This window comes from Cololabis saira, chromosome 12, assembly GCF_033807715.1.
Source record: "Cololabis saira isolate AMF1-May2022 chromosome 12, fColSai1.1, whole genome shotgun sequence".
Classification (NCBI taxonomy): Eukaryota; Metazoa; Chordata; class Actinopteri; order Beloniformes; family Belonidae; genus Cololabis; species Cololabis saira.
This window is the reverse complement of record NC_084598.1, coordinates 29,968,293-29,995,159: the sequence shown is the minus strand read 5'-3', so window position 1 is coordinate 29,995,159 and position 26,867 is coordinate 29,968,293. Positions and strand designations below refer to the sequence as shown.

At 41.8% G+C, this 26,867-nt stretch overlaps 1 protein-coding gene across 11 annotated transcripts in view; it reads right to left on the bottom strand.

Annotated features, from left to right (window-relative positions):
• The window catches only part of prdm16 (PR domain containing 16), a 173,104-nt gene that overhangs the window by 14,679 nt on the left and 131,558 nt on the right, over window positions 1–26,867 (bottom strand). For 10 of the 11 annotated variants that reach the window (XM_061736466.1, XM_061736467.1, XM_061736470.1 and 7 more), the window contains 2 exons: window positions 6,065–6,205; window positions 1,044–1,146 (listed from right to left, as the gene is read on the bottom strand). In XM_061736466.1, the coding sequence (XP_061592450.1) occupies window positions 1,044–1,146; window positions 6,065–6,205 (244 nt within the window). Of the gene's footprint in view, window positions 1–1,043; window positions 1,147–2,215; window positions 2,492–6,064; window positions 6,206–26,867 lie in introns of those variants that run through there. The other variant, XM_061736477.1, reaches the window with a different exon arrangement.

Here is a 26,867-nt window from a genome sequence, read left to right as displayed (position 1 = left end):
CTGGTGAACTGCAGACATATCATGGACATCTTGTTCTTAATGTTTTATGATCAACGACAAGTACATAAAAAATATCTTTGTAATTTTTTTTTCCATCCTTGGTTCCACAAGCACAACAAAACAACGCTCGCTGACAACAGTGCCTCCCCCCAAAATAAGTCCAAGATGTTTAAAAGAAACACTGCGGAACTATGGGCCCTTTTCTGCTCAAGTGCATTTTCAAATAAAAGCCCAGATACCATCAGCAGCTGTCCAACTTAGATTTTCAGATTACATATTAGACATGTTCCGTCTGACGTACAGTACAGACGAAAAGTGGGGAATACCCACGAAGAACACCAAAGGGTGGATGAGCGCACCTAAATTGTGACCCACAGTGAAAAGTAAACCTCTCTGCACAAAGTTAAAGCAGATGACATAAGACATAAGAGTTAAAATGCAAGGAAATCAAGAGACCGTTTAAAGTAAACAGAAGGAAGGTGGATTTTATAAACTGAATCTGGATTTTCTTAACCAAGGTCACGTGACTGAATCGCTGAACTCACCGCGACGCCGAATGAATTCCGGCGATATATATATATATATATATATATATATATATATATATATATATATATATATATATATATATATATATATATATATATATATATATATATATATATATATATACATATATATCCGTGTCTGTGCGTGTACTCCCATTAATGATATGCGAGACGCTATTATGCGTCCCATTACTCTAGGTACAGCGCTCAATTCAGACCACTCTCCCACATGTCCTGTATATTTCATTATTATAAGCCTATTTTGAAAAATAGGTCCAAAACAGCATTCACTAGGGCTTTATTGCAGGATTTAATACTATCCTGGAAATTTATGACTGGAAAACTCACATTTCTTGTGAAGAGAAAAAAAATAATACTTGAGGGACAGACATCGTCCTTTTTTATCCGCTATGGAGTGTTGTGGCCTTGAAAGCATCACAGGATGCAGGTTGGAGTTTGTTTAAAATGTGCACTAATGATGCGCATTAATCTTACCTTGTAAATTGGGTGCCATGGATCCCTCGGGGAAAATGCCGTCCTTCATATACACTAAAAGCTCCTCCCCTGCTTCAATGTCCCGTACAGCTTTATAATAAATCTGAAGAGAGAGAGAAAGAAAGGGGGACTTAAACTTTAACTCAATATGGACATAATACGCATATTGTATTTAATTGACGGCTCGATGTCTTCTGATTGATAATATTAGCAGATGAACACGCCAGTTCATAGGGGGAAAAAAAACATACAATCGTTAAATAATTTTTCGTTTTTTCTTCAGAAATTAACGATATTTTTCAGTGTATTTATTTTTCACAATATATCAATTACTTTTTATTTTTAGGTTATTTGAAAAAAATAGACTTGAAATCAGTCCATAAATAAACTACTTAATTATTCAATTAGTAAAATTCCGAAAGAAAAAAAACCCTACAAAACATGCCGCGCTGACAGAAAAATGAAACCATATAAACAAACAGTTCAGCTGCTCTCTTGCCACAGCTGCAGCAAAGGAAATATCAGGTCTTTTTCTGCACATAGCCACTCATTTTCACCGAGGAAATGTAATGCATTAAATTACAATGGGGGCAATGAGATTTCTTTTCAACAAGACAATGAAAACGGGATTGAAAGTTTGACAATATGCGAGGCCATTCAGAGCCGAGGCCTTGTTCAGTGTCTGCCCGCCACCTGGCAATCAAAATAAGTGATCAGGAGATCCTACAGATTAAATCCAAAGAAAATGAAGTACACTGAGGATAATTGTGGTTTAAACAATGTTTTATAATAACAACACAAGCAAAAAGCATTTCGGTTACAAGTATATACCAGCAACATCACACCGCAGTCAAACATGCTGAACGAGTGATATTTAAACACAAGGGGGCGCTCTGCACCAATTGGAAAATATCACCGTAAAACAAACAGCAGAAAACACTCATTCACACAGTCTGACACACAGACACTCAGCCCACGATCATCAGCGAAACTAACTTTCAAAGCTTCTGTGCGCTCCAGAGGAGAAAGGACCCGACAAGCAAATCGATAGCAAATTATTATCATCATCATCATCATCATCATCATCATCATCATCATCATGATTATTATTATTATTATTTACAACAACTACGGGAACGCACACACTCTGCCGACACTTTTTTCGACCTGACCTTTCTTTTCTCCGTGAGACGAAAGAGTTGAGAAAGTTGCGCGGCGCTCCGGAGAGCTTCCAGCTGCAGCAGCGCGTCAGTCCCGGAGGAGTTGGCGACGCAACCCATAGTAAGTCTGCGGCGGAGAGAGCCGGGGCGGGGGGCGCGGGGGCCGGCAGGGCCGGGGACAGGGGCCGGCAGGGCCGGGGACAGGGGCTCGCCAGTCGGCCGCTCGCAGGTCGTTCCCTCCAGCTGGACGCAGCCCGACGCTCCTCTGCAGGGCAACTCTCTAATCTAGTCACCGAGCGCGTCTTTGATGATGATAATGAGCCCCTCTCTCTCTCTTTCTCTCCCTCTTTTTTTTCCTGACTCCCCCCCTCTCTCTCTCATTAGTGATTCCCTGTTGCCCCTTGGTGCTCTCTCGGTTACCCGTCGGCCACTCCTCCTCGTCTTATCTCCAGCCAAAAGGATTGAGGGATCTGCGGCGCAGACCCCTCCCCGCATCTCCGATCCCAGTCCGCGCTCTGGCCGCCTGATGAATCTATTATTGATGTAAATAATGGATAAAGCAGCCTGACGGACTTACGCTCCATCCGTCAGTGTGTATCACACACACAAACAGCCAGCACACGAACACAGACAGAAAAATGTAACCTGTCAATAGGCCTTTTCACTGTTACTGATATTTGGGATTATTTCATTTAATCTACGTGCTCCGATTTGGTTCCAGTAACGAAATAATTACTTTAAAAAAATTACGTTTTCTTTTTTTTCCTTTGCATTTATTTACAGGTCAAGTTAAAAGTTGGATGCTTTAATCCAGTTACACAGACACACACACACACACACACACACACACACACACACACACACACACACACACACACACACACACACACACACACACACGCATAAAGAAATAAGTGAAAGAATAAATACATTCCAAAAAGCCTTCTAATTATTAATTCAATTACATCTTTCCTATCTAATTTATTGTTGTGGTTTTGTGACGAAAAAACAGAAAAACAATTAATTTAGCATAAAAACATAAAAAGGAAAAATATAATAAACAATATTAATAAATATTAAAATACATGCAAGTGCTTTATTTTTCTTCAAATGAAATATGTCTAGTTAATTTTGCATTTTAGAGTCATAAAATCTTAATTTGTGATATAAATTACACATCTCTCTCAAGATATGGCTCATATCAAAATGTGAAACATTGTCAAACCATATCAGGCTACATTTTTTTCCTCTCTTTTTTAAAAATGAATACAGCCTGTTACCAATTAAATAAAGCTTAATTACAATCCTTATTGATATCTTTGTGTCTGCAGTATTTTGAATTTGTGTCATTTGTGTGCGTGTGTGTGCGTGTGTGTGTGTGTGTGTGTGTGTGTGTGTGTGTGTGTGTGCTACAGTAGGACCTGCACATGCAGTCAGGCCTGTATGTCTTGACCTCTTCTCATTTCTGTCCAGTGTTCAGAAGACAGATGCCTCATCGATCAATGCCAGCCGTAGGGCCTGCAATAATCCCCTACTGTGGCCTCTCTCGCTCTCTCTCTTTCTCACACAGACACACACGCTCATACACACGCACACACTCACACACTCACACATAAAACAGTCTGTATGAATTGATGGATCCATCCGGGGGTAGAAGGGCAGATCAAACAGCGTTAGAAAGGGCTCCACTCCAGAACACAAAAGATGAAGGGTTGACAAGAAGGTGGACAAGGTTCATCTTCTCTTTAAAGCCCCATCAACTACCCACCCAACGTGCACTTTCAGAAACACACACACACACACACACACACCACTGATTGCGCCTTCTTTCAGGCGTTGAAATCAAACTTGGTTGTAGAACCAGTGAATGGGCTCGCTTACACACCAGTTTGGGGGAATTGTTTAGCTTTCTAAATGAATGGGAACTCATTCATTTGGATAGATAGACACACACACACCACACACACACACACACACACACACACACACACACACACACACACACACACACACACACACACACACACACACACACACACACACACACACACACACATATGGGAATGTGTTGATTAATCTTTTTTGTCGAGCAATCATTTAAGGAGTCTGAATATTGCTTTTGGATAAAATTGCAAGCAGACCTTTAGTGAGAATAGCCTCTGTAAACGTGTGTGCGTGTGTGTTTGGTGACTGATCTCTGCAGATGCTTACACAAAGCAAAAACACACACCTCACTCAAACTCAAAAGTCCACTGCACTTCTTCGGAAGCTATAAAGTAAAACACAAAATAATGCTAATATTTTTGCATAACCATAAATATCATTATTATTTATGATCATGAACACATTTAGTCATCTTACATCATTCATGAGAATAATAATAACAAACAAAAAAAACCAGAACAACCTCATCTGGTTTCCTTTTAAATGTACTGCCCACATTTGAATTTGCCTAGTGTGCACATATTTCAACACACTCATGCATTGTGTATGCTCATACGAAAAGAAAGGATAATAAAAAATCACTGAACGGTCTTCTAAATTATACATTTTAGCTCTGAGTGGCTGTATACATGTGTGTTTCTGCAGCGTCTGTAAATAAATGATAGGGTCAAACCTGCGAGCCACTATACTAAGCTACTGGTCTGGCAAACAAAAGCGAAGCCTTTCGCTAAGTACAAACAAGTGCAAAACACATCAAAAAGCAATCATGCACGTGGCCTTTTCTTGGTCCGATAATTCTCCACAATTTTCTCCGGTGCCCTGATTCTTTTTTTGACATTGTGTGGCAGTGGCAGGGGGCACTGATGTGAAAATCTTAAAAGGATTAGGCGGGTTGGTGTTGCCAGCCAATTGGTGCCTGTCAATCTTGGAGGCCCCTTCGTGTCCCCTCTCTTACTTGGTCCAAGCCCCCTTTTCTCCTGATCGGTCAGACTTAATGTCTGAAGCCCTAATGGACACGCTAGCCCGTCCCCTCTGTGTGACAGAGTGACAGGTGGCCGATCAAGACGTGAGGACACAGGGAAGTCGGCGAGGAACAGGCGGCCGCAGACTGACACAGGAAGCGGAGCGAGCCATGTATGCAGGGATTAGGACACAAATAAGAGCGGAGTGACAGGAATGTGGAGACACGCAGCCAAGTCATATGGATGCATTTGGCTACTGTCACACTGCCGACACTTATTATGATGCTGCGCTCTGGCCTCATCTCATCTTGTTCTTATTACAACTTTTCAAAGTGGCGATGCATTGTTTGTCTCAATGTCTTCACTCGTGAAGCGCAAATTGAACTGAAGCTTAAATTTATGTCAAATAAAAGCAGAGTAACAGAACCAGTGTTCCAACAAAGACGTACAGTAATGTGTTGCAGCAGAAGGTTGTGACACACACAATGAGGTGGGTTGGGCATACAGTATAGGCAGTTAGAATTATGGGCAAAGGTATGGGCGACTTTCCAAAAGTATTCAGAACCTTGGACATGTTTCTGGAAGGAGTCCGAGTGAGAAGCAGAGAGAAAGGGAAACTCCACATTAGAAGGCCGTGGATAGCAGTTCTCATGGGGCCCACGAGTGTCTGGCTATTCTTCCGCCTCTTCACGTGGATCATTTCTAAGCAGTTCTGGCAACTGGCCCAGCTACAGGCAAACAATTGAGCCATTCCTTTGTCATTACGACAACATACAAACACATACATTTTTTTTTTTTTAGCACAATGGCAAGCACACACATGCATACACGTACCAACAGACACACATCAATCCAGCACTGACTATTAATGCACGGGGAGCAAAAAAAATCTGCTGCATGGTTATACTTTTTCTCCAATCAGATCCAAGTGGGACAGTGCTGTCGCGTCACTCACCTGGTCTCCTGTAAGATGACAAGCAGCAAGGTTTTGCTCCTCAAACGACGGGGCGGAGCGGACGTATTTGAGCCAGCTGTTGCTGGTGGCCTCTGGTCCCGTGTCGAGTGCAAACTTGATGTTGCCCATGTCGTCCACCATCTGTTGGAGAACAACAGGTGAGATATTAAGTAAAAAGGTTGGATATATCTGCAATTAATGGACAAGCGAAATCGTTAGAAATGCCTCGTAATTACATTTGACATATTTTTTTTTATTTTTCTAACTTTTCACAGGTGACGTAAACCCTTGCAAGACGGCTCTGGCATGAGTTTGATGTCAGTTAACTCTAAGGTGCACACAGCCAACATGTCAGCGGGTGTTAGGGCCACCTAACCTTGTCCGTCCTGACAACAAGAGAAGGGAAGAGGGAAAGGAGGAGGGAGTCGACAAACTGTGGCTTCTTTCACTTGTCTAAAGACTTTCTTTGGCACATATTGATCACCCTTTGTAACCCCTGCACTCCCCCGAGAGTCAGCGAACGGGTTTCATGTTACCTGCTTTCACAGAGAATGTGGAGGATGGAGGTAGCGGAGAAGGAGGAAGAGGAGGAGCAGAAGAACAGAAGAGGGGCTTATTGTGAATTGAAAAGTGAAGGATGGGGGGAAAACCAGAATGCCTTAACAAAACATTGTGTTTCCTAAACAGATCTGAACTAAAATAGTAGATTATGGCACATTTGTAATGATTGTGGATGAGAAACACGAGGCAAGATCGTATTTGGTCCTTTTTATTATGTTTATGACACAAAAAGGCAACAAAGTGCAGAGAATCCTTAGGGTGTATATGAGTGGAATAAAGATAGTGGTTGCCTGAAACCCCCAAAATCTGCTCTCCTCCGAGCCGAGCTCCGATTTCGCCCCTGTGCTGCATGTGATACTGAGAGCCTGCGTGAATCCTCCCAGGAGAGCTGGCCCGAGACAGAGCATCTCCTCTAATTACAACTACCAATCAGCCTGACGTGGGTTCAGCTCTGACCTCCAGCTTGACTCCTTACACCGCTAATCACAGTCAAATGTCTGGCGAAGGAAACCGAGGTGCGACGGAGAAGAACCAACAAGCCGTCTGACATTTTTAGATGTGCAAAGTTCGTGAACTTCTCTAACTGACTGCTTTTCTGCAGACATGTTCATGGTTATTTCCCCAGCTCGTAAAGTGTGAATGGCCGTGTTCGTGTTGTCTGAGCGTACGTGTGTGGAAGGTGTATTTTCGTGGGTGGGTGTGCAGGTGCCAAGTTTGGTGAGTAAATATGCAGAGGGTCTGGATCAAGGTGTGGAAGTGCAGCTTGCATGAGTGTGGAAACGGTTTTCGGTATATATGCATGGATGAGGTGGCAGCAATGTTGGGCCAAGGTGTGAGCTAACCCTCCCCGCTAACTGCACCTTCCTCAGAGCAACAATGACTGATGGTGCTTGGGCTAAACATAACTGTTCCAAATCCTCATTGGTGTTGAACAAAAAACAAAAAAATAATAACCAAAAAAAACACAACCTGAAATAAAAGCTTGGTCTGATTTGCTGATTGTCAGAATATGAATAAAAACCACTTATGTAAATCAGTTTCTGTCTTTTATTTCCAGTAATGGATGCATTCGGAAGCAATAATGCGATAATGCTCACTGGAATTAAATCAGGTCTCTCACTTCCAGCTACTGTCTCTTCTGCTACCAGTTTACAACTTAAAACGTGGCTTGATAGAAGCCAGGCCTTTTTTTTTATGTGTGAAAACAGTCACTGAAAACTAACCAGGCAGGACCCTTTCAACACAGCCATACCCCTGCTCCTCAGCCTAATATCCTCTCTGCAGCTGGAAGAGTCAGTGCACTTGTCATGAGGTTACCGTGGAGCCGTAACAGGTATTCTACACATTTCATGAATATACTAAATGTGACATGTTAAAACAATGTGCAGCTATTTCACACGCACTCGGCATTGGCGACGTTCACGCACCTTCTCCCCTACACACTCCCAATTGTCTGATCATGGACGTAATGAGCAGCAGACTGTGCGGATTGGGCGTTTATGAAAGCACATGTGTGTTTGTGTGTGTGTGTGTGTGTGTGTGTGTGTGTGTGTGTGTGTTGTCCAGGAGGCCTGCTAACACCCCGTCTCAGGGTGGAAGCCTGATTTATAAGGCTTCAAATGAGGGGCAGCAGAGAAGGAGAACCAGAACAAGCTTGCGGCTGATTGTTTGTTTATTTACCTTTTACTTTTCTTTTTCATCCACTACACCTCTCTCTTTCCACACATGTCACATAGAGGAGGAGGAGGAGGAGGAGGAGGAGGAGGAGGAGGAGGAGGAGGAGGAGAACCCGGCTGGAAAACATCAGCTCCACGTGTGAAAGGGTTTCAGGAACACAAAAGTAAACTTAGCTGCTCAGAGCGTCCCTCAAAACCTCACAGATTAGAAAGTGGAAACTGTAACTGAAAGGTTTAAGGAAAGCCATATTCATTTCCCCCAAAACCATCTGCAGCTCCAGGCTGATAAAATTTCCAAACCATCATTCATCATTCAGCTCCTTCTCATAGCCGAGACTCAGGGGGCTCAGTTCTACGTCTCTTTCTTTATCATTCAAAAAACTATACCAATCTTTGTTATTATCAGCATTCTTCTCAAATAAAGTCATGAATAATAGATTTTTGTGGCTTTTGCCGTCACTGCAATTAACGACTGCAGAGCTCAGTGTAATTTTTGGGCTCTGAATGTGGTCAGAATCCCAAAAAACAAGTAAAACAGGGCAACATCCAACAGTTTTCAAATGATTGCGAAAAATGTAATATTGTGTGTATATCCTTTCACTGTGCAAAAAAGAACTATTAGAATGTTTATAGAATATTTTTCGTTTAAGCTCAAAGTAAAACATTTTATTTTGTCTTTTTTATTTTTGTCTTCAGTTTTCCTTCACTTCACTGACGGTACATGGGCATTATTATTGTTCCAAGTGAGGACAAAACCTTAGAAAACCAGTTCATACCAGAAGAAGAAAGCTATCTTCATGGTCAGCACACACAAGAAAACGGGCCCCTTTATCATGTTAAAAACATCTAGTGTAATACTTTCCCTTTAAAAAAATGAACATTTTCATTTCAGAACGTGCCCTATAGTTTATCCTGATTAAACATTGCCAAAAATGACTCACTTGGCATCACACACACACACACACACACCAGCACACGCACACGCACACAATGAGACTTCACTGAAAGAGAAGCGGCTCTAAGTGGACAGGATGCAGAGCAAACTCCACAGGAAGCCCTGATAAGAGCACAATACTTATATCGCTCCTCACAACACAAAGGGGAACCTTTGACAGCTAGGAACCTTTAATGGATGTCTCGGCATGCCTTCTCCTCCGCCAGATATATCTGACGGATATGTGTGGTGCGCTGGACTGAATTAGTAAAGGAAAGTTGCATGTACGGGTAGATGTCGGTGACAAGGTGCATATTATTTTCTGTTTGACGGAGGGCAAAAAATGGAAATGGCAGCTTGGAGCGCGGTGGTAATAGTGATTTTGATGTGAAATGGAGATAGAAGCAGCCTTACAGCATGTGGGACTTAACAGCTCGGTTATTGTACGTCTCAAAGGGAATATTTTTATAAGGTGTGATTATAGTTCTTTGTCCCACAGCCTCAGTTTTTCAATGTGTGAACACACCCTAGTTTGTGATTCATTTGTATACATGTGTGGCCGAGAGCAAAGCAGTTTTTGTCATTTAAAAATGGGGTGGGGGGTGTAATAAAAAAGCACTAAAACATTCAAAAAAGATATACTCTTTCAAACAGAAGTTGGATGAAAGATTTATCTGGACTGCAAGCTTTTTTGTTTTTCCTACTCACTTCCTGGGGGAGTTGCAGAGAAATGTAAAAAGAAAAGGTTGTTTTGAGTTGGAAGACAAAAGACAGTGGACAGAATGCCTTACTGCATCGGCCTTGGGTCGAATCTATCTACAATAGGTCAAGCACGTGTGAAAGTTAAGAGTAAGAAGGCCGGGATGCAGTGCACTTCCTCTTAAAGGTGGCAGGGGGCAGCATGCCATGAAAGCTCTCCAAGCCAAGGTGCCGAAGTGGAAATGAAACTTCCCCCTTTCTCTCCAGCTGAAGACATGCACCGTAAATATACATAAACACAAGGCTGGGGTGGCTATAGACGATACAGAGAAAAAAAAGAAAGGTTTGCAGAGAATCCCATGCACTCACACATATGAACACTGTTCTCCGCTGCTGAGAGGGACAGTCGTGGAAACAGGGCCGTGACAGTGACAGATTGAGTGACTGTGAAGTGGGCTGCAGAGCTGGTCGTTAGAAGTGTTACAAATTAAGGTGCAGTGCAACTAAAAAGAAAAAAAAAGGAGGTGTGTGTAAGAGTGTGTATCCTTTCTGGAAATTGGTCTGTTTCCAGATGGGAGGCCCCTTAACATGCACACACACACACACACACACAGATGCGCGAACACACACTAACAGGCAGACTAATAAAGCGGCTGATAGAGTGCAGATCACGACAGCCTCCAACGTGTTTGTATGTGCTCATTCATATGTGAGCGTGTGATGGATGGGTGCCTGCAGAGAAGACCCTTGTCCTGCCATACCACTCAACAGTCTAAATGAGTGTGTGCCCATTCTCATTTATGTGTGTGCATGTGTGTGTGTGTGGAGGTGAGAGGTGGACAAGCTCACAAGGGGTCCTGCCATTAAACCTTCCCTTATAGAAGGAACTGAAAAGGCAAGAATAAAAGATATTATACATATTTATTAATTTCAGTGGACTTCATCTCTGGTGGAGGATGATGTGGGAGGAAAGTGAAACAAAGAAATGAGCGGAGAGACCATGATGAGCAGTGTGCGCAAAAACCGCTGGAAATATGTGACGTAATTCTTCATCTATCTATCTACTGACTCAGCCTGCAACATGGCATCCCATCCGCCCAGCTTTTCATTTGTGACATTCAAATGTTATTCAAATGCTTAAGAGTAGAAGGAATAGTGCACCTCAGTATGTGTAAATAACTTTTATCAAAACTTTAAAATCAGCGTAAATATATTTAGACTTAATAAAGAGAATCAGAAACAGAGTCAGGAGTGTTTCATAGCGAGGAGTCGTACTGTGAATATAGATTGGAGCTTTAAAATTAAAGAGGACGTGTGTGTCCGTGTGTCCATGTGTGTATTTGTGTGAGCAAAGCCTATTACTGATGTTGGTAATAGTACACCTGTGTAGCCATGTCTGGCAGCCTAATGACAGCTAAAAAGGAAACAGGCTGTAAATCCACACACACACACACACACACACACACACACACACACACACACACACACACACACACACACACACACACACACACACACACACACACACACACACACACACACACACACACACACACACACAACAGGTCTTATGTCGAATATCACGTGTTTACTGTTTGTCTCTGTCAAAGGCGCAGGTGAGTGTCGCTCTAAAACGCGTGTGCCTGCTCCGGCAGCAACAACAGTAAAACAAAAGTATGTATGCAAGGTGTTGCAGTGGGCATTCACAGAGCGAGTGTGTGTGTGTGTGTGTGTGTGTGTGTGTGTGTGTGTGTGTGTGTGTGTAAAGGTGGGTGAAGGCGTGTTAAACGTGACCCATTTTATCTGGCCAGGGCAGCCATCGACATAATTAAAAACCAGGCAGGCAGGCCGGGGAGGGCCTGGGGCCTTGTAAAAGCCATCTGGGTTGTAGTTCGAGTGTGTACCCGAGTGTGTGTCCGCATGCATTGTGAGTGTCAGAATGTGGCCACGCTCGCTAATGACCCAACTTGCTTCTATTAAATCAGCGTCTCTCTGCAGTCACCGTCGCACAACTATCATTTGTGGTGAGTGTGCATGTGCTGCAATGAAAACATGCATGTGAAAAGTTCCAGTGTCCGTCTCCCACACTTCACAAATCACTGGGAAGTCAAATCCCAATCTTTCTGTTCAGAGGTTTACCCCACCTCGCTTTCCCCTTGACAGTAAATTATATTTGAAAAGCAGTTTCATGGAAAGATGTCGAGTTTAATTTAGTGGACGCTACGCACAATGACAGGCATAATCAAAGGAGAAAACCAAAATGGAGTTATGTTGTTTTAGCAGAAAATGTGATAACACCGACTAGCCTCCTGAATGATGTAATAATGTCATCCAACCTCAAAGTCTTGCTTGAGCTCTCTTGAGTATTTCAAGATTTCAGATTAAAGCTGTATTGTTTAAGATTGAACAGCGGAGCAGCTTTACATTGTGTTCCTAATGATTAAGTATCTGCACCCGCTCCTGGTTATTTTTAGCATCATCCCACAATGTTAACGTTTTGCTCCCCTGCAGCTCATCTGAATGAGCAGGTTGCCATGTGCAGGGTTGCCAGGTTAGGTTAACTTAAAACAGGAAGTGTGTGTGCTTTAAAAGAGCAGAAGCAGTGACTTTTCAGGCTGGACCTTGTTAATTAAATGGCTTTGTGTTATTTACAGCCCCTTGTTAAAAGGGTGGATGAGATGAGTGTGTAGTAGTGCGCGAGTGTGCATGTTTTTGTGCATGCATGCAAATGCTTGTGTATGTCATCTTATATATGCTCTCTCTTTTTCTGTGTGTGTCCGTGTGTGTGTGTGTGTGTGTGTGTGTGTGTGTGTGTGTGTGTGTGTGTGTGTGTGTACATGTGCACAGAGGTTGCCAACCCTGCTATGTCTGTTTTACTGTTGCACCGCCTTTCACAGGCAGGTCTTTATGATATGTATTTAGGGCAATTAGTGAGCAGATATATTGGCTCATTATGGTGAAGCAGGTGCAGAGTAAATGGGGAAATATATGAACAGTACAGCAGGGTCACAAACTCAGTGGCTGGTGTTTGACGGGTTACAACTAGACTTATGAGTGTGGCAAACAGGAACGCGCACACACCCAATCAGTCAGCGACAGACTAAGGAATCACTTTGGTCCCCCTCCCCCCTCCCCACACACACACACACACACATGTATATATATGTATATATACTATATATCTATATATACTATTTACATGTATATATGCTACACTCTATAGTCGCACCAGGAATTTAACAAATGAGGACAAAAAAAAAACCCAACCTTTTCTGAGCTAAAGCAAAGCATCTAAATCACTCAATCTATTGCATCCCTGCCAAGAATAATGACAAATAATAATGAGGTGAGGAAGCCTGCATTCAGCGCTGACTGAACTTGACCTCCACTCTATCAACTGACATCGGAAGTGAAACACAAAATGGGACAATTCCTGGAACTCTGCAAACACAAATAAGGAAGTGTTGCTCAGTATAAATTTGTAGAGCATGCAACGCTATTAATTATATATCAACACCTTAATATTTCCGAGGTCGATGAGGTGTGGAGCACATGGTAATAAAAAGAGCTTTTCTTAAAGTGCATCAAAGGGAAACGTTCATTAAACATTTTTTTGTGGCGAAGAATGAAGGAGGACAAGGAAAACAGCAATATTCGAATAAATCAATTTAATCACAATAATGCTTCTAGTGATCTAAACCAGACAATTCCATGGATGGGGGGAAAGTTATTTTCCTCCTCTGCATCTCAGCTGCTGCTTAGTATCAACTCTAAATTATCCACTTCCTCATTCCTTGAATCTCAGGGAAGCAGACTGACACAAAACAGAAGATGTCACATCAGTCTCCAACCATCATCTTCAGGTTTCCCTTTTTTGGGAAGTGGGCAATTTTCCTCACCGCACTGAAGAAAACGGCACTGTCCTTGTATGAATGCTGATCAATGAGTTGGCCAGACAGCAGAATGCCGAGATGAGATGAAACGTGAACCCTACGGAGTGCAGGACGTGCCACTCAAAGCAGAGACGGAGTCAGAGTGAGGGCCAGTCCCACGTTCTACTTTCCTTACTTCCTGACGGTGTTTCCTTGTAACCATCATGGTCATTATTCACCTTCTCCCCCGGTTACTGCAGTAGGCTAAAAACCAACAAAAATGTCCTGTGCTTGAATTGAGTGCCCTAAAAAAGGAGTTTTAGAGCAGCTAGCCAGGACAGCATGAGGCAGAACCCCTATGTGGCTGCAGGCCTGGAGACTTATTGGAACCATCTGAACAGAACTTTTTGTTACAACAACCAGACTCCTTTCCCCCCCAACTCCCCTCCTCTGCCTCACCTGTGGCATGTGGCCAGCATTTACTGCTCAGTTTGATGACCCGAGATTGAAACATTGGTTTCAGAGTCAAATGCTTAATAACAATGATGATATTGAATAAAAACCCTCATCACAATAAGACAAAAACTCATTCTTCATCTACAAGACATACGTTTGGACAGATATTATGATGAATGCATTTTCTTTCTTTCTTTTAAGTCTCAAACCTATGGGGAACACTCGTAAATGTTGTAATCATACATTATAAACTTGTATAATTAAATCCATTCATGACCTTTCTTTTTAAATAATCTTCTCTTAATTGTTTCCACAGTATTTCATATACAAATATGCAAATGCACCAATAAAGTTATGGGCTTTATGGGGTGGAATGAGCCCCTCTTTGGCTCAGAGTGGGATGCAACACAGCTGGGTGGAGGTTGGTATGAAGAGGCTGGTTAATTCCTCTGTGATCTCGGTCTGTGATACAATATTAAGATGTAAATCTGAATGCCTCAGAGAACGGCAAATTTTCAGACTTAGATGCATTTTATCTTGGGGGCTATTTTTTTCTTTTCTTTTCTTTTGACTTGATTTTCACCTGAGGCGTTCAAATATACCGCAAGCTCTAATGTGAGGTAAGGCCAGGTGAGAGTCCAACTGCTTATGATTAGCTGTAAAGGTACAGTATACTGTAAATAATGCTATGAGTTGAGTTACTCTCCTCATAGAGGATAAGATCAAATTCTGACTATTCTGATCCCCATTTTAAAATATGTATCATGTGCTCTTAGTGTAACTGCTTAACATGTGTACTGTATATCTGTGTGTGCGTTCCCATCTAAGCCTGGTTTCTGAATCTCTTCCTATACGTTTAGAACTCAGGATTTCCCTTTTCTTCCCTTTAGGGCCTCGATAGCCAAGACAGGAGGGCTAATAAAGCTCACTCTCTTTGGGCCTGTTGGCAAGACGCAGAGGAAAAGACCTATTTCACTGTTGTGTAAGCCATTGTTTCATTTCCACACTTCTCTCCCTCTTTCTGTTCAGATATTTCACAGGATTTTTGGCTCCCGTTCAAGTGTGAACACAATGCAGCTATTGAGATCATGGTTCGCACCTCCTGGCCTGTACAGAACACCCATATCCACCTTTTGCTCTAGCTGCAACCCGGCTTCTCTCGTTTCTTTCCAGTCCTTAATTCCTATTTAGATCCAGGATGCTGCACAGACAGACTCCGCCGTGCTCCATCCCACATCTCAGTCTCTTAAACTTCAACCTAAGAGTTTCTCTGGAGGGCCCCACTGTGCAGGTAATGGATCCTGCTTGACCACCTCCACCATGAGGCCCATATATCTAACTTTTAATTAAGAAAGCTCATCCCCCTATCCTAAAAGAGAGAGACATGACAGAACAAGCTGAGGGTAGCTATGTGTGTTGCAGAGGAGGCCACGAGCCATCTGGTTTGTGTTAGACACACAGTGTGTCAGTGGCGCAGGCCTAGCTGATGGCTATCAATCTGCCTTTTAATGTGTGATGGGATATATGAAGGGATGGATGGATATGGGCCCCCCTCAGAGAAGCTAATGGCTATACAGGAGCATTAAGCGGAATGAGGCCTGTGAAGGAGGTGGAACCCAGAGCGGAGATGCACAAAAAGACTTGAGGACTTCCTCCGTCTTGCAAGCTTAGAAACTGTAAAGCAATGACTCCAACGATGGATCCAAATAATTAAGAAATTAAAAATAAATAGCTTTGTTTTTTTCCATCATTGAGGGAATTTTGCCAAGTATTTTGAAGATGTGTTTTTCGGTACATTTAAAGAGTGCATTTATAACTTATTATGAAAATACATAGTTATAACCAAGAAACTAATAAAATAAATGCATCAATTGCATCAACAAACTGATCAAGGACGGATCAAAACAGGCAAACAAAAAGCAATCATCAGCCATACGTGGAAATAAGCAAACACTAAGTAAGCGTTTAATTTGTGCAAGACATAGAAGAGATTGAGGAAGAGACGAGGAGACAGAGGGAGATAAATGAGGAGGAGGAGCAGCTGTTGACACAAGCCTTCCCCTCTCTGTCAGATAAGAGATAACTGGGTTGCCTGTGTTTAGACACACCATTAGTGGTGTCATCAATCACACACACATAGAGCCACACACAGACTGAGGAGATGGAGGATTACCGGAGGGTGACACAACATGTAGCTGTAACACTTGCTTCAAGCACATCTGGCTGCATCTTTTTCTTCAGAAAGCTCGTACACCCCCAGAACGCCATGAAGCCGGACAGCATTGAGGAGTTATTGGTGGTAACCCATTTACAAACTCATTAAGTGAGTGATTTAAATGTAGTATTATTGAAAATTATTCATCATCATTTAGTTATGTTAGCAGAGGAGAAAGAAAGAGCTAGTAAATGCAGTCGCATATAGTTATGTGGCGTTCGCCTTGGTACGAAAGGGTCGCAAAGGACAGAGAAAGGGCAGAGACCCAACTTCAACTCCCATATGAAAACTTCTCATTAAAGCTCAAACAGCCCTCGGCATCCAGATCGCCATTAAAATCACACCAGCAAAATAACAATGACTTTCAAACTATCCTTTGACTAATAATGCTGTCATTACAAGTTATTCGTGGTTTTGCAAAGAACCAAAAACTTTTTGAAGTGCTCCTGCGTTCTCCCCATGGTCACATTAAGAGCTAAAGCATAATTTGGCCATTCACTAACAACTCTTGGAGCATGCTTCCCTACAGGAACACAATCAGGCGTAATTGGCCAATCAGCGATGGGAACAAACAAAACGATATACCTCACACAGCGAGGCTGTTGGACACAATCGCGAGGACAAGACCACAAACACAACAACAGAAGAAAAGGTCGTAGCATGGTATTTTTGTCAGAAGACTTTATAATATGAAAAAGCTTTAATGTCCCCGAAGGGCAATTTGGTTTGCAACCACAGGACAACATACATATATATCCCACTTCAAACACACAATACAATAAATAAATAAATATAATAAAAACAGTCATCACACCACATTGTTCCCCCTATAGGCTATTTAAAAACTTTACCGCAGATGGGATGTATTGTATTGTTTGGAGGCTGGTTGATTGAAGATGTGCTGTTTCACGGCTCCACAATCACAAATATATAAACAAATATATTTGTGATAAAGGTGAACAGTGAAGATGTTGTTTTTTTGTTAAAACCAACAAAACAATTACTAACAATTGCTTTTTCATAAAGTACATAAAACAGGTGTCAAAAAAATGAAGAGGATAAAATGATTAAGTGAAATACAAGGTACTTGACAGGTAGTTTGTTTCAAATGTGCCAAAGAAATTGTTACAGTTCCTCTCGGTTGCTACTGCTTCATGGGGACTGGTAAATGGCCTCACGTCCCTTTAACCTTATCCAGGTTCTACAAAAGGCTTACCCGTTTCATGGGTTAACTAGGCAAAGAACTTGAAGGTGGTAAGAGTCTAGTATGTTGGTAGTCCACCACACCTTTCCAGTCACAATAGGGGGAAAAAAGACAAATTAAAGAAAATGGTATGTCTTCACAGAAGGGTGAAGAAATACCAATACCAGATTTCATGATTTTAAAATTCCCCATCTTTGGCACCATTGACATTGCAATTTTCACAGAAACTATACTCTGAAACCTCATTGATCTTGATCCAGAAGTACACATACAGGCTTTCACTTCAAAGCAGTCTTTTTTAACTACTGAAATTGAATGGACGGTGATTTGTTAGTGTGTTGCAGTATGATCAATAACACTATTCACACCTTGTATGCAGCAGGTCATCTCTCAGTACTTAGAAATAGCCATCCGTCATTGACTGATGTTCGATTAGTCGAATGTAGTCAATAAAAGCATAGCAAACTTAATTTGATAGACTTTGTAAAGTCAATACAACATAATTTATTTGAAATAATAAACATGACATAAAGAAACCCAAAGTGCTTTCCCGCTGAATTCAGGAAGAACTCTTCTCCGAATCCCTGCACGTGTGCTTTCTAACAACACTTTGGTTCCTTTCAGTAACTTAAGGCATCATGAAGACATATTTTGGGATTCATCTTGTAACTGCAATTAAGTGGATTGTCATTTGTCTCTCCTAATGTGTGCTTGAGCTTGTTAGTTGTACTAATTACTCTAAACAGTGCAATGGATCTTTCTAGCCTGAAGGAGTCATTCACTCTGACCTCCCTGTGTGCTGGAGCTCAGTGGTCCTGGGGGGTATTTAGGAGGTAAACATCTTGACTGTACCTCTACGCCACCATACCACCAGCCATTTACTTCCCCACACATGCAATTAACGAGCCACTAGCTAATTTGTAGTTGGTGCATATATGCAAATGAAAGGCAAACAAAAGAAATGGGTGATGGATGACAAGAAAGGGGGCCCGGGAAAGGTTCATAAAGGACACTTACACTGCAGCGCTAATTAAAAAGCCATGGCCATGATTGCACTGAGGCAACTCATTAGCTGCAACCTGCTTCTGCGCCACGTGGTGCACTGACTGCTCACGCTAGCTGGGTGTGAAAGAAAGAAAGCTACTTAGAAAAAGAGGGGAGAAAAGTAAGAAAATGGTGGATGTGGGTATTGTGCTACACTGAGGTGTCCATGTGGGCATATAAGTGCAGGCAAATGAGTTAGGTTGCATTAGCTTTACTGCGCTATCGCCCATTAGTTTAGAGTGGGGGGGTTGCAAGCTGGAGAAAGGTTACCATGAGCATGGCAATTAAGACTATAATAGGATAAACAGCAACCTGGCGAATGGAGGGAGTGAAGCAGAACAGTGCAGAGAATGATTACAGTGGTCGAATGTGTGGAGGTGGGTGACTTTAGCTGTATTGATCTGGGGCGCTGTTGTAGAGGAGCTCAAAGTGGCGCCCGCTGAGCCCTCAGTGCTTCGTTTCTCCGCTGAGACAGTGTAACAGATTCGCACAGCCCCTAACTCTCTCATACCTGTATGCACACACAAATGCACACATTATCTGTATGTGACTCGTGCATTTGAAGTATGTGACATAGCCTATGAGGCTGAGCGCCTCTCATCTAGCGCCCACGGTGTGATTCTCCTCTCGTAATTCCTTTCATCACAGTATGAATCGTCACGGTCCCTCTCCCGTAAAATGTAGACATCTCTTAACATTTACCTCAGCATTTACCAGCGAGCTGACCAGAAATATCGCTTTCAGACAGGAGAACCAGAAGGAGGAGAAAAAGCAGAAGAATCAATGGTGCAAAAAATTGTTTTTATCGAATGCTGCGCGGCTCACATTTCCTGCAGACACAGATAAGAGAATGGGGAGAGAGCAAAACCTTCTCTGTGTGCATTTAGGTGTGAGGAGGTGGTGGTGGGGGGCTGTGAGGGTGGGGAAATAAATGAGATTATTGATGTTACATGTCAGATTTAATTGCTGAGATTTGAGCAAAGAGAAAGAGAGGGCAGGCTGATGGGCTCGCTGATCCGTGGACTGCTTCATCTGGGAGAAAGGCCAACAATTTACAGAGTTGAAATTGTGACAGCGTGTGCACACGTTTGTGTTTATGTCTGATTTTCTATGCGAGTGAGATCATGTAGTCACAAAAGCGAGTTGTTAACTTTGGAACTCTCGCTCCTGGGCACACAAACCCAAAAGTCACGCATATCTTTGGCGTTGTGTGTCATAATCCCGAAACACGCTGGCAGCGCCGCTCCGTCAAATGTAATACATGGTCAGATGTCTGCTCTTGTATGTTCTCCTGATTTTTCACTTCTCAGCTCAAAATATTTGGCAATGCCAACCATATGAAATTCACTCAGGCATTCAAATATGCAAACTTTATTTCCACCGCAGAATAAGCTTTAATTGGGGAAGAGCTGAGTGACAAGGAGGCGGGCCAAGAACTTCAGAGCAGAAAAGGGTCTACATACAGGAAGAAGTTATTTTATATGAGCATTTTAAATTCAGGACGAGGCAAAAGTAACATCTTCAAGTTTACTAATGACAAAATCCCTTCAGGATAACTTCCAAACCAGATAGATCAACACAAGCTGTCTATAATGCAAAATTATACATCCTTTAAATAAAGAAGTGAATTCAGAACTTCCCAGGAATATAATTCCTGGAGCAGATACAATCAGTTCTGTCTTTCGCCTTTGGAATTATAAACCACTGAGTTACATAAACTGAAAAAGTTAGTGAGTGATGGCTTAGATGAAAATGATGATAAAAATATGGGTGAAATCATATTGCCGTGCAAATACAGTATGTGTCTATTTAAGAAAGTTTATGAAGATAGATCTGGTAGCTGCAGAGCCAGAGAGAGACGGAGATGCTATGAAAATGCATGAAATTAGAGATCAAAGCCAAATTGACATTAGGCCAGTGTGTGTGTGTGTGTGTGTGTGTGTGTGTGTGTGTGTGTGTGTGTGTATTTGTGGGTCTGTGTGTGAGTGCGTGACCACTCACAAAGACACATTCAGAGGTCTCATGGTACGGGGAGAAGTCTGGGCTTCAGGATGGAGTCAAAAATCTCATCTCATTCTGAAAGTAAACATTCCTACTTTTTACAGCTTTTCAACACTTTCCACTAATTCAGCTCACTTGTGCATCATCTTCATAAGTCAACAAAATCCCAACTTATTCTGTTTCAAAGGTAACATTCTCCAACTCAGAAGCAAAAATGGCCTTCTAGCACTACCCTTAATGTAACTAACGGTTCTTTTCTCTAACTGTTGTAGTCATTCTAAAAATCTCAACTGTCACCTGGAATGCCAGAACCTCAGTAACGGTTCCGCTCAAAACGAGCCGATAATCGCACAGCGGCTTTATTCAAACAAAAAAACAACAACAAAATCTAGAAACACCATGCTTTTAATACTCGGCTGGTGGAATTACATAAATCAGCCTGTCAATCTATGACAAGCAAAGAAATAAGGCTGAAAATATATCATTGTTGTCCTTCAACCTTTACAGACCTCTCGGCCTGAGTTTGTGGGTGAATGTAAGCCTCGCATCTCTTGGGAGCACATCATGTCTATCCCCACTTAGAACAAGGCCAATTTGCAACAGGATCCTAGAGGTAGTCAAGTCCCCCCTGCCAAGGCTCTCATATTTTCAAGCTGACCGTTTTACGGCAAGATCTGTAAAGTAAGCCCTCCACCTTGGCCTTGGGTTCACACCACCTCCATAAATACTGAGCTTACGACAAAAAGGCACAAGGGTCAAGTCAGACTGCAGAGAACATCGTCAAGCTAAATGGTTTTGTCAGATTTATTCTGTCTTTTATAACTGACTTTCCAGCATTCGTGGGACATTTTTCAACAATTCACACGACACGAGTATTGAGTAATAGCTCTATGGCAAGAATTATCATTATTATTTAGATGTGTGCCTTTTCTGAAACTTTTATGCATTCTCTGGAGCTTTCTCAACCCGTGCCCTTCTGAGTGAGTGCATGTGTGTGTTAAGATGCTGTTTGAGATTGTATCTAATGACTCCAGCACAGCTCTATCAATCAGCAGCCATGTGCAGACAGTGGAAATCAATAGTTTCACACAGAGCTACCTGAGGTCCCACACACTTCATTTGTCATAACCGCTCAATACGTCAATGAGCAGAAACTACAACACATTTCAGTCAGGAGGCTACTGGTGAGCAAGGTGGGCGTAAATCTTTGTGGTGTTTTCCAATGACCGTGAACTTCTCTATTTCAAAGCAGCATTGTGTTGTGTCAAAGATCACCTATTCAAGTTTGCAGCTGTAGTCTTCATTTACAATTCATTCACCCTGTTTTCTTTGTTCCCACCTCTCATATTTTGATTGTGTGATCTTTCTTTGATAGATTCAGCTTTTCATCCCTTTTCCTGCATACATGCCTCTCTCCTAACTCTCTCCTCTCTGGGCACTTATTGACATTTCCCCGCTAACCTTCTCTTTTACGCTCACCTTAATGTGCGCCGCCTTATCAGATGCGCAGGTGGTTTGGAGTTTCATTCACCCTCACTCCCTACTCCTCTCCTTTCTTCCGGGTTATTCATCCCTTCTTCCTGAGCTCTGAAAGTCAAGCTTCCCTTTACAAAACCCCTGCGGTCTTATCTGGGAGACCCCACGACCCCGCAGTCATCGCAACGACCAGCGGGAGAGAATGGAGACCACCGCTCCCCCGGGGGGGGGGGGTTCTGTGTGTGTGTGCCAGCATGTGTTTGTGTGTTCGTGGTTGTGCGATTGTGAAATGGGGCTGGGGGTCCGTGATGCTATTAGAGTAATCTATTTACTGTCCAACTGTCCAAACATTAGTGATAACAAACTTTGAAGCTGAACTGAAGCACTAGACTAGAGACAGTGCTGATGCTGCCCTACATACAGTAGAGATATTCTTTTCAGACTATAGTTTTTCACTAAATCAAACCCTATGAAATTAAACACAATATAAAAAAAAGAAAAAAACACTTTCAATAAAATGATGGAGCTCACTTGATTAACTTGATTAACAAATTAGTGATTCGATTTGCAGTTTCGTTTCTGTCAATCAGCAATGGTTCAGCAATTAGAGAACTGAAATAACCTACTGCTAGTTAATTTTACTGTTGCTCTCTGTCACACACATTAGTAGACAGCAGGTCGGCCATTACTTTTCATGAATTAAGTAGATAGATAAATGCTTTTCCTTTATTTCCTTTTGAAACTTTAAGTAAGAACACAATGGAAAGAGAAAAATACAACAACGACTGGGTAATATAATTCATGTCAAAAACATCAATACCTTAGTAATTCTCACATTGTTTCCTCCTGATGTGTTTCTTTTTTTTTTGTTACTATTTGAGTCAATAAAGTGCAGTGGTAATGCATTTCCTTCCCCTGTCCTGCTTGTGTGCAGGCCTGTGTTTGTATTGTGGTGTTTGTCACAATCTCTGCAGGTGCACCACATCCTAACGCACATACATCCTACATTCACATCCTCCTTCTTCTCTGACTCCCTCAGGAAAGCACCTGCTACGAATGCACGCGCGCACACACATATATGCAAACTAAATGTCTATGCGCTCAGTGTTTTTGAGTCACGACCCTCTTGCTCATTTCCTTGCATTCCTAAGTTTCAATTTTCTACCAGCTTCTGTCATCACGCACGCATGTGTTGTGCACACAGATAGCGATTAATGGAGAAAACAATAGACAACATATGATCGGAAGAGCAGGAAACACAGTAAGTGCTACCAGGGGGAATGGACGGGATCCAGAAAGATATAATAGATGCTGAAAATACAAATGACCTCCGGCTAAACTGTTGACACGCGGAAGTGATCAATGCACAATTTAAAACAATCATATTTTCAAGTGTTTACAGAATTTACACCTTATTTCACTTAAAAAAAATCTACAGGATTGGAATCATTTAGACTTTAATTCCATATTGGACTAAAACGATTTACACAAATCTCTTCATATATGTCTATTTAAGGTCATACATTCCAAAATGATGAGATGGACAGAGATAGACAAACAGGGCCTGGTCACTGCCGCCGCTGGGTATATTTATAGGTTTTATCATCCAGTGTGCACTGCCAGCCATCTGCACTACATGCACGCTATAAAGTTACAGCAGAAGAATGACATTAAGTCAAAACAAGAAGGACTGATGATCAAGACATACCGGTTGCTCACAAAGCGTGCCCTTTTTGGAGCAAAACATCCTCACTTCAGGCCTGATGTCAGACTCTTTTTCAAAAAGAAATTGGGAGGAATGTTATGAGCTCATTGTTAGAGACACAACTACTCAGTTCTTTTGCAGTTACTGACGACTGTTTAATTTTAAAAAACTGCACTTTGGAGTATGTTAACCTCCTGTTGGATTTGAATTCTGAATTCTGAAATTAGTACTGAGTTGTCGGCACATCGAACTGAGAGCAATGTTCACTACACGGGTCATCAGGTGTGCTGCTTCATTTAAAAATGTTCACATTTAATGCAGCTGCGTTACAATTTGCAACATTGGTGGAAAATTTAAAACAATTTATCTTTTTAATAGTCCCTATAGCTGGCATATGGTTTAGAGACTGAAGACTGCCAAACTATCCAAAACTCGCCTCCAGTAGCAGTTCACTCTGAACCACTTTTAGCAAATTAGGAAGCATTATTACAGGTTTATTTTTATTATATAATTAAAAACATTTTCACGTGTTGTGAATCTTCGGGGTGATTGATTTACCGCCACAGACCACACACAGTTTTAGAAAGAATTATATGTTATTATAAATGATTACCACAGTTACACAAAACTTGAATTCTCCAGTTACAATTGTTTATTAGAGACTGTAATATGTCAATCAAAACTTTAATGTTGGATGACGATGAGATGTTGCGCCAAAATTCCTGAAAAAGTGGTATCTTGATCTGTTTTGGAAAACATTTTGGTTTTGAATGCACCACCAATAAGCTAACTTTCCATTAAAATGTTGGGTCATATTCTTAAATTAAGTTTTGATTGCTAATCTTGGTGAAAAACTGTGCCAAAAGTCAGCTATAAGCATGTACAAAATGACTGTGAAAGAAATACAAGAAAGGAGGTTAGGCCCTGGAATCTCGGAAAGACTCACAGTAGCTGCTTGGATATTTTAGGAACCAAAATTACTTGGTTAGGTTTAGGAAAGAGTTATGTTTTTAGCTTTAAACACATAATTCACAGCGTTTGTCTGGTAATTGCAAAGGATGACTGGAAATACACAGTTTCATAATGTTTACATATGAAAACTAAGTTCATAGGCGTCATTCAGCTACAGTGAAACCAGCTGAGTGTGCACAGGTGAACAACCGTCTACCTGCCTGTTCTTGTCCTAGATTACCATGGTACCTGCTGTACACTATCACGTGGTTTTCCCTCTCATCCATCCATCCATCCATCCATCCATCCATCCATCCATCCATCCATCCATCCATCCATCCATCCATCCATCCATCCATCCATCCATCCATCCATCCATCCATCCATCCATCCATCCATCCATCCATCCATCCATCCATCCATCCATCCATCCATCCATCCATCCATCCATAAGATCACAGCAAGTCTATCCAGCTACAATGAGGCAGGAGGTGGGGTATCCTCTGCACGAGTGGCCAGGATCCAGGATAAGACCTGGAGCCTTTAAGCTGTGAGGCTAACCAACTGCTCTGAACTTGTTTTTGAATTACATTTGGTAAATTACATTCATACAGTTATAGAAATATTTATTAGGGATATACCAATGTCTCCTTTTTTTCCCGGAATCTGTTAAGATGTTTATTTCACAACATAAATGACTTCCGTTATATAACTTACAGATATAACTCATCTATAGTTTGTATGAAGATTCCTTTATACCATTTATTTCTCAGACGGAGAACAAGTCTTGACTTTCACCTGAACATTAAAGATTGTCTGACTTTTCAGACAGATAAGTTAATGATTAAAATCACTGCGCTTCATTCATTGATGGTAAGCAGTGGAGGTTATCATCGCTGGAGTACAGACAGCCTAATTCCTTCCAGCTGCAAGGAACTCTGTGTCTGTGTGTGTGTGTGTGTGTGTGTGTGTGTGTGTGTGTGTGTGTGTGTGTGTGTGTGTGTGTGTGTGTGTGTGTGTGTGTGTGTGTGTGTGTGTGTGTGTAACTGAGTGGTCTTGGGCTAAAATGCCAGATTTACTTGGTCCTTTAAATGCATCAGACAGGCAAGGCTGAAAATACTGTAAGAGAGTCCTTGTTAGAAAGAAATGAGGTCCTTCAGACCAGACTGGGCACATGTGTGTTTTCATATATGCACGCATATAAACGTCTCAGTGTCCCATTTGTTGATTTCAACAAATGCACCGATTCTGCAATAAAAACTATATGGTGATGTTTGTGGGACTCGAGTAGCTTTCAAGTGTTTCTTTTTTGTATGTGTGTATTCAAATATAGAAATGTCCTTAATGGTTATGCTGTCTGTACTCACCTTTGCTCCAAAGCCCACTTAAATAATTTCCTTCACTTAGGTAGTTTCAGTAGTGGGGCCACCACATCTTGTACTGCAAAGTCCACCTTGTGGCCAGAGGAACCTAATTCACAGCCTCACACAAACACATAAACACACAGACTGGCTTCACCAGACCTGTACTGGGCACTTGGCCGGCATGAAGCCAGTACTTATACTGAATGGTTGAGGATGGCAGGAGAGGAGAGGAGGGAAGAGGGCTGGGGTAGGGGTGCGGGGGGGCTGGATTAGGACAAGCATGTAAAGGTGGAGAAGATTATTTGATAATATCTATAAAAAAACAAAAGCTTTAGTCATTTATTTTTTGCTGACCTATTTTGTCAAACCAACAAAAATTCCAGAAGAATTACATTCAGAAGTTATTTCCTGCAATTTAAAAACTGAAACTGCTCATTCTGACCTACCAGACGATGACTTCAGTGGTTTAATCGATCCATTAGTTTATGCTTCACTTGGATTCAGGATTCACTTACAAAGTGGAAAGGCTACCTAAAAAGTAACAGACATGCATGTGGACACACAAATTGCAATCGGTCCATCCACATACATGCATATCTGCAGACACAAAGAAAAGGAGGAAAAGATGAGGGGGAAGTCAGAAGA